General features: G+C 37.6%; 1 protein-coding gene across 2 annotated transcripts in view; it reads right to left on the bottom strand.

Annotated features, from left to right (window-relative positions):
* Positions 1-497: 497 nt before the first annotated feature.
* The window catches only part of LOC139136558 (uncharacterized), a 33,105-nt gene continuing 24,654 nt past the window's right edge, over positions 498-8,948 (bottom strand). Inside the window, exons 9-18 of one of the 2 annotated variants that reach the window (XR_011553193.1) lie at positions 8,761-8,892; positions 8,218-8,366; positions 7,540-7,681; positions 7,101-7,225; positions 6,685-6,888; positions 6,131-6,223; positions 5,262-5,345; positions 3,408-3,547; positions 2,132-3,113; positions 498-1,523 (exon numbers count right to left, since the gene is read on the bottom strand). Coding sequence is in view for 1 of the 2 variants with exons in the window: in XM_070704293.1 (XP_070560394.1) it covers positions 2,975-3,113; positions 3,408-3,547; positions 5,262-5,345; positions 6,131-6,223; positions 6,685-6,888; positions 7,101-7,225; positions 7,540-7,681; positions 8,218-8,366; positions 8,761-8,892 (1,208 nt within the window). In the remaining variant the exon portion in view is untranslated. Of the gene's footprint in view, positions 3,114-3,407; positions 3,548-5,261; positions 5,346-6,130; positions 6,224-6,684; positions 6,889-7,100; positions 7,226-7,539; positions 7,682-8,217; positions 8,367-8,760; positions 8,893-8,948 lie in introns of both variants that reach the window. The other variant, XM_070704293.1, reaches the window with a different exon arrangement.

Here is an 8,948-nt window from a genome sequence, read left to right as displayed (position 1 = left end):
GTGACGGATAAAATTGTCGACAATAACGTTGGCCGTCACACGTACAGGTTGTGCTCACAAGTTGAATGCTAGGCATTTCGACACAATTTTTCTTTCAAATTGAACAAGGAACTGCATTTTTGTGACCCGGACAGGTGAAATGGAAAATAGTCATAGTTTATGGAACTTACATCAAGTCAATCCTTTCATTACAATGCATTCCATTTCTGCCACACATCGCGACAGTCTTTTTTGTCCAGTGTAAAAAATGTTAAATCAACACTAAAAGCTATGAAAACTTCAATGCGAACGTCTAATATCAAAAAGTCCAACTTAATTTGTAGATAGGCATTCGACATTAAAGATGTAAGTCTTCTAGTCTATTGTTAACGTAGGGATTCAATGATGAACTTGAACAGAACTGACATAGCTTCAAGCTGTTTCAGAGTGTCTCTGCTGCGTGGGACCTAAGATATGTCACTTGAGACCACTGTATCGTGAAACACATCCACTAAAGGTTTACAATTGAGATATTTATTTCAGTATCAGACTTTGGTTGTAGCAGAAAGACAGGTGTAAAATGAAGTAGAGCTGAAAGATACATAAGTGACTCAATGTCATTGAAGTAACAGTAATTAGACCATCAGCAGAGAAACTATAAGTGAAATTATTATTGCAGAGAAACTGCTGTGAAATACTATATAGTCAGTGAAAATTTGCAGTTTCTCTTGCTTCTAATTATAAAAGTCGCTCTGATCTTTGTTTTTTGAAGACAACGCCATTAAATCCTGTTAAAATTGTATTTTAATTTAATTATGCGGTCGAAGAAACCTTGAGGTTCATACCAAATATTGCGTATGAATGTATGTATGTATGTATGTATGTATGTATGTATGTATGTATGTATGTATGTATGTATGTATGTATGTAATATCGAAGTATACAGATGTCCTCGAGGGAAATTACAGTGCTCAATGCAAAAAGCAGAGCGTTATAAATAAACAGATTACTTCAAGTACAAAGTAATGAAATCTATTACTTAAGTTTCATGCATCTTGCAATCCTCAGATAGAGGATTGCAAGATGCATGAAACTTAAGTAATAGATTTCATTACTTTGTACTTGAAGTAATCTGTTTATTTATGTATGTATGTATGTATGTATGTATGTATGTATGTATGTATGTATGTATGTATGTATGTCTACCTATGTATGTATGCATGAAGTTATGATTCTCTTTGCCTTGTCTTTCCGAAGTTGTATTCTGTTTATTACAGATAGCAAGTTGTTGTAGTTGCTTTTACTGTTTCTCTAGAGAATAATTATGCTTTAGGCTACAGGAAACGATGTATTATCGGACTGACATGAAATGAAGTAGGCCTAAAACAAGCTTCTTGTCAAAGAAAATGAAGACTAGTCCCTACTGTTCAATAAAGGCTGTTCTCAGCCCTGGATCCACCTTATGGAGGCTTACAATAGATCGGAATTGATGATCTGTTTCTGCGTAGAGAGCTGTACGCAGTATACACATATTGACTGGCCATGTGGGCAACAGCATACGTCTGTACCCCGAGGGACTGTGAGTCACCCCCAAAAACGGACTGTTTCCCGAGGCCGAAAGCTGAGGGAAACAGTCCGTTTTTGGGGGTGAATCACAGGCCTGAGGGGTTAAAGACGTATGCTGTTGCCCACATGGCCAGTCAATATATACCTCATCCGCAGTCATGCATAAGAACTTAAGCTTACAATACACAAAACTTGTCGCATGTAGGTATTGTAGGCCTAATAAGCTTATGTTGCACTGGTTCAGTACTTCTTGAAGAAAAAGTTTTTCCCTACATGATCGCAATACTTCTGCAAAATGTTCAATGCACCTTTGATTATAGTTTTCGTCCGTTTCGAGTCCTTGTTGGAAACTAGAGCATTCAGTTCTTCTTAAGAAAGTAGGATAAACCTAGAAATTTCTCGACTATCGTTTCGATCAGCCGCAGACGACATCTTTGTTTACATTCCGGTCTGCGCATGCGTCAATGTCGTTTTTGACGTCAGCGGGCACCATTTTTCGGAACTGATGCCTGGCAGGAAACAGTTCCAAAAAAAGATGCCCGCTGATGTCGTTTACGTGGATCAGCGCAAAAAGAACGCATCCCATGTGACTATTAATTGGCGAATTAGAATACAGACTGCTGATGAGGTTTGTAATAACAAACTTTGTCTATCCTCTGAATACGGCTATGAACTGACGTTTATCTGTGTCTACTCTCCGAATATGAACTGATGTTGAACTGTGATTGACTGTACATGAACGGACGATCAAGTTAAGGGAACGCCTGACGTACGGCGACTTTGTTTGTCACCCTGTTGGTAACAACTATACCTCCAATGATGATTGTCCTCATCATCCACCATTTTAGGAATTATCTTCGATTGCTATAACCTAGTGTTGTGATAAATCATGTCTAAGAAGACTATCGGATTTACTTATTGCGTCAACCATGGTATAAATCGCCGGATGCATTTGATTTTGAATTTGTCAACCGTTACGGTAATGTAATTCTGTCAGGATACTACATGATTAATGGTCACAATTGAATAGCAACGAATGTGTAAAATTTTATAACAAACTGATCTTAGATCGCAGTAAAGTTCTCCACAATCATCAACATAATTCTAGAATAATTAAAATATAGAACAAACAATAATTCAAAACAAAGATACGTAGAAAATATTGTGTACACTACATTGTCTTACTTGTAATACTTTACTTTGAAAATATTAAAAGAGATAAAAGTTACAATTTTAGCATCACTTTAAACGATTCAAGGGACATTAAATTCTGATCAGAGTAACATCAACGAAATATCTCCTCTTTCACATCATTTGCATGGAATCAATAAGTCACATCTCTAAGTTGATATATTATCACTATGGTTGAATACAGACAGTAAATATTGACTATCTAGTTATTTCAGTTTCTGTGACGTGTAAAACCAAGCTACACCTCTGATATGAGACCATGGCTTTCACAAGAAAGACCGCTGTAACCGGATGGACACTGACAATCTTCGACAAGTACGGCTCTTCGTTGACCGGTTGGTTGTGGAACAGCAACATCCAAGGATATGTCGCTGATGCTGTAAATTCAAACCACGTTGATGTAAATTGATAAGTCCTTTTTCAAGAATCGTCAAAAATACGAAAACACGTTTGAAAGCGTACATATTGCTCCAGATGTTGTCTTGTGTTTCTTGACGTATAATATGAACGATCACCAAATCTTGTGACAACACCTCTGGTTGATATATTCCTTGTTTGTTAAACATCAAAGTTGTTACCAAGTCGTATGACTGGTCACGATTTCACCGTTTTGCATTTCATTTGAACTAAACGAACGAATTCCAGGATAAGCTGATCTCATAATGACTCACCTGGAATACGTCATCGACGAAATGTAGGAAGCTCGGATCAGGAAAGTATCAATATCAGCTAATACGGTCATCAGATCACTTCGTTTCGCTGGTTCTCGTACTGCGATATCTCCTCGACCACCTTCTCTCAACCAATTAAACTTTGAAAAATCAAAATAATTATGATAAGAATACATGCAATATTGAAACATTCCATTGTTCAAATGAGACTGTAACAGCAATAGCCTAATAATCGCAATCGTTATTTCATCATTTGTTTTGCTTACCCACTTCCAACTTTCTGCCTCCTAAGAGAACATCAAAATAGTTACAAACTGCAAGAAGTGTATTCAGTCATGGACTAACGCTAGCTTTGAGATTCTGTCAATTTTTCTGAATTGACCTTATCAAACCAACTCGACCACTCTTCTGGATAGTTTAAGTCCTCGTTACCTTAAAACAGACAAATTCTACAATCGACAACCTTTTGCTATCATTCGCTACTCTGTTTATTAGAGTTCCGAACAATTTGATGTCACCTGATACGAGGAAATACACTATATTAGGAGTACGTGGCTAGTAACGGCCAAGTGAAAATTGAAACTATTTCGAAAGGAAAATTTAGTTATTTGACGTTATTTTGAATTATAAATTAGCGTAAAGCTATAGCTTTCTAAAATACAAGGTGAATCTGTTACTGTTTGGAGTTTTTATATCAAATTTCGGATATTCGTTTTCAAATATCAAATTATGAATAGAGCAACATGTTCCTACGAGTAATTTTCCATTTTACAGACACGTTAGAGGTTTCTGTCGCTACATTGCTACTATGTAGAATCTTCAATGTAGTGTTTCTAATCATATCAATGAAAAGATCGGAGGACGATACTACAAACTGTTCGCAACAGATAATTTTTTACATAAAAGTACATTATAATTCCTTTGCGAAATTTTAGCAAAATCTTATAGGGTAGCAATCAGTCAAACATGTCATTTGTTTGAAAATGGAACTCGAAAAAACTCATCTGAGATGAATACATTCCCGCTTTTGTCAAACAACGGACTTCTCGCGGATAAATCAGTAAACTCTGCATGCCTCCCGATATCCAGATATGAGAGAAATTTCGTACAGAAACGTCACGGTGCCAAGGTACTGCATAATTCATAACATCCATCTTCCAAATAACTTTGAAATTGACCCACTTGTGAATGAGGTCGTTTCTGGTCTTGGATCGTGCTCTGATGCTTAAATGGTTCAGGTTACCTAAGGGTCAAGTTAAATTGAATTTCGCCGGAAATGCGTACTTTAATACATATAGTAGATCCACTGCCTCTCACTCACCTCAGGCACTATCTGTGTCAAATGCGTGAACGGAAAAGTGCAGTTGATCAGAACTGTACTATGCAGTTATACATCATCATATTAGTACTCTGTTCGTAATTTGGTTTTAAAAAGAGAATGCCCGAACAGTGATATATAAACTCTAAACAGTAACTTTCAGATTTACTCTGTGATCGCCTTGCCCTAATTTATCATTCAAAATAACGTCAAATAACGGAAAAAATTCTGGATAGAATGGATAGAATTTTCACTTTGCCGTCACTAGTCACATATCCTTGGTGCTCATAAGTATGCGGTGCGTTGGTTTACTCACAGTGATTTAGCTATAATGGGCCCTGGTGTGTACATTTAGACGACGAACGATACACGGCACCTTGAACTGTCGACAGTGAATTAATGCATGTACGATTATACTGAATGTTGATGAATCAGCCACTGTCCATGAACTTCAAGCGTACGGGTTGTTTTTTTTTTTAATATCGGTGAAGATACCGGAAAACATAAAATGTCGGGCCGGGGAAAGTGATAATTACCTCTCTGAATTCCACAACTCTTCTGACTGACTGTCTCTGGGTTGGCTGCTGTGAGATACTGTATACTAATTTAATACCATTTCCCTAAAGAACATGATATGCAGTGAAAACGTGATATAAATATCATCCACATAGAAATACGCTATGGATGGTAAAGGCTATCGACCATGGGCTAGGGAATTACAATGAAACATGGCCTGGGGATATGCAATCAACCATGGACTAGGGAATTGGTATCGACCATGGACTAGGGAATTACAATGAACCATTGCCTAGGGATATGCAATCAACCATGGACTAGGGAATTGGTATCAACCATGGACTAGGGAATTACAATGAACCATGGCCTAGGAATATGCAATCAACCATGGACTAGGGAATTTGTATCGAGCATGGACTAGGGAATTGGTATCAACCATGGACTAGGCAATTACAATGAACTATTGCCTAGGGATATGCAATCAACCATAGACTAGGGAATTGGTATCAACCATGGACAAGGGAATTTAATACAATGAACCATGGCCTAAGGATATGCAATCAACCATGGACTAGGGAATTACAATGAACCACGGCCTAGGGAATCGTGATCAAATGTTTCGATGTCACTTCCATAGTGTGTGTTTGAACTTTTGCGGACTTCTAGCTGTAGAATGCAGTGAAAGTCTCAGGGTGTAATAATACGTGTAACAGTTCTATAATAGTTTCTAATGTACAGGTCTACTGGTTGCGTCCAAATTATCAGTTTTGCTGATATACATGAATACAATTTGCTTTTAATTATGTTTACGATCTCATAAGTCGCCTAACAAGCTTTTGTGGAGGGACGATGAATGAACAGTGATTGTACTGGCTGAACATATACTTACTTGAATAATGCAGTCAGGGATGTCATAGGGAGTTGATCTTTCATCGCTATCGAATCTGATGGTATACTGTAAGGTTCCGCCATAGCTTGTCAACTACAAGTTGTAAGATAAAAATGGCGTATACGTATTTCTAGAATATAGCTTTCGTATATCGAAATGCGATTAAATTGGACTATGAAGGAGGATATCATTTCGTTTACAATGTCATGACCAGAGTAGGCCTACCTTGTAGGTGGACGGATAATTTCTTGCAATTTGGAAAAAAATCTGTTTCGATAGACGCATTCACATTGACAATTTTTTTCTTGCCTCCTTTCACTTAATACAGTGAAATGCTGCTTTAAAATGAAAAGTACCCCATTTACGGTGAAACTCTTACGTCATATCATTGTCGCGCCACAATTTGTGGAGGGACTGTGGTTGTATGATTCCTCGTAAATAGATATGCAAATTGGCACTAGTGACAAACAACACTTAGCTTGCGAGGTTACCCGGTAGGGTGTTGTTTGTTCGTCGTTATTCTGTCAATGAAACGATGTTTATTGAGTACTTACCTGGTTGCCAAGGAATCTGGTGGGAAGCATCCAGTAGTAATTTCCATCTCCAAATATTCTACTAAAATGATTCACAAATAATTCACCAGTTCGAGGCTGAATCTGTAAGTACCGTGTATCTTGTGCTTCAATGCTTGTGGAGGAGCGACGGGACACCAATTGAACCCCACCGTTGTCACCAGCTTCGGAAAATCGTAGTGGTTCCTTTCAAAGAAGTAGCAGTGCATATTTAAGAATAATTTAGAGGGTAAGACATTACGAAATAAATTTTGTAAGTTCAAAGGGACGATCATTTGGTAATCCAGATAAAAGGAATACCATGTTTGTTCAATTTTTCATAGTGTTAGAAACAATGCATTGGAAATGAGAGTTGCTCTTTGCGAATTCATTTGTTTAAATTAATCAGTAAGACTCACTTGTGTAACGTAGTAATTACTGCTATCACATTGTGACGTCACTCCAAAACAGAAGCATTCCACACATTCATCAGGGGTTACTGCTTCCACGTTGAACACAGTACCCTGGCATACACCGTCGGCAGCTATTAAGTCATAGAAAAAATATTCATAAGGTTAATGAGCTGATGAAAGTTATTTCATCTCTTTCTTGTGACGTTTTTCAATCTTGTAATGTGTTTTGTATTTCATTTTATGCCAATGTTACGTATGTGTACACGGCTAAAATAAATATGTAAGGTTAGATTTTGAACTTCACATTAGAATCTTCATTTATGTAAATGATATCTGACAAATTTCGCGATAAGAACAAATTGTCATTTAAGAAAATAGCAAATGATTGATGATGCTATGCCATGAAGAAGTAATAAATGACAACATTGAGTTCAAATCAACTCACGCATGACAACAACAACTCCGTCGGGAATAGCAAAGACATAGCCTTTGTTGTTCATGGCTTCACACGTGTATGCCCCAGAATCTTCTTCTCTGGCATCAGTTATTGTCAAGACGCCTTTACCATCTTCAGTTGTCGCTATAACCTGCAAACCACGCATCAAAACAAACTGTTTTAATCAGATGTCGTAAATAACAAGGTATGTAAATCTCGATATGAAATTGAGTCTTGAAGTGCTCTTTAAGGTTACGGTTAGCTACTGTAATAGACTGTATAACAGATATAGTGCGCCGTTAAAGGTATACTGTCGCCTGTTCCAATTTTGCCACAGTTACCATGGAAAGAGAAAATCTAACCAATCACAGATTTTAAGCGGGTGGCCGCTTTTTAAAAACAGGTCCTCAAAAGGGCATTTTGAATACCAAGGAACGCCCCTTTGACCATATGTGGGCATATTTAGATTACAGGTGACTGTATACCTTTAATTATAACGTCGTTCGACAAACAGTGATTATAAGTTTTTACGAATAAATTCAAAACATAAGAGGTGTACAAAGTTGATAATCGGAACCGTTGTCATGTAAAAGTAGAGTATGCTGCCATTCAAAATTGCACAGTCTTACACATAGAAAACGAAATGGAATTTCCCAATCAAAAATGGAACAAATTTGGATCACGTACCCTTTGAGCTGGGCCTGGAATATGTCCCCAGTTCAACCTCCATGAAATAATTGGAGTGGGGATTCCTTCGGCCTCACATTCCAATCTAACTGTTCCACCCACTGGCACCTTGGTAAATTCCTTAGGTGGAGAAACAATAACCGGTTTACCTGTAAGACAATGGTTGACATTCGTTCGTTAGTACTGATTGTCGCCGAAGTTGGTTCCAAGAAGCTTGTGTTATATTATCATTATCTGGTGTTCCTGTTACATTGTCGATCGTTATAAGCCGACGTAAACCACAACGCAATGGATAATTGAAAGTCAGGTATTACATATAAAGAGGAATATCAGTAACACTCCAAATAAGTAACCGCTGACATCTGTGTTAACACAAGGCACAGATGGAAGAATATTCTAATTATATCAATGCAACAATCAGAAGTCATGTCAGCATATAGTGGTTTCATCATTGCATCTTGAAAAGATCATCTTGAAAAGTATGCTTGTTTATTGCATGGATGAAAACATTAATGCACTTTATTGTGTTGACGTCATACTTACCGCATCCATCTTCATCAGTAAAGTCTACGCAGTCAATTTGCATATCGCACTGATAACTGGCCGGCAAACACTCCTGGGACTGCAAGCATTGAAATTCCCAGCTTTCACAGATATGTCCAGGTAATTTGCTCGCTGAAATGGCACCAGTCAACTAATCTTAGTTAGGGAACGTTCGGTTTTTACGGCCG

This window comes from Ptychodera flava, chromosome 7 (genome assembly GCF_041260155.1).
Source record: "Ptychodera flava strain L36383 chromosome 7, AS_Pfla_20210202, whole genome shotgun sequence".
Taxonomy (NCBI): Eukaryota; Metazoa; Hemichordata; class Enteropneusta; family Ptychoderidae; genus Ptychodera; species Ptychodera flava.
The sequence above is the reverse complement of the archived record's forward strand: the minus strand, read 5'-3'. Positions and strand labels throughout refer to the sequence as shown.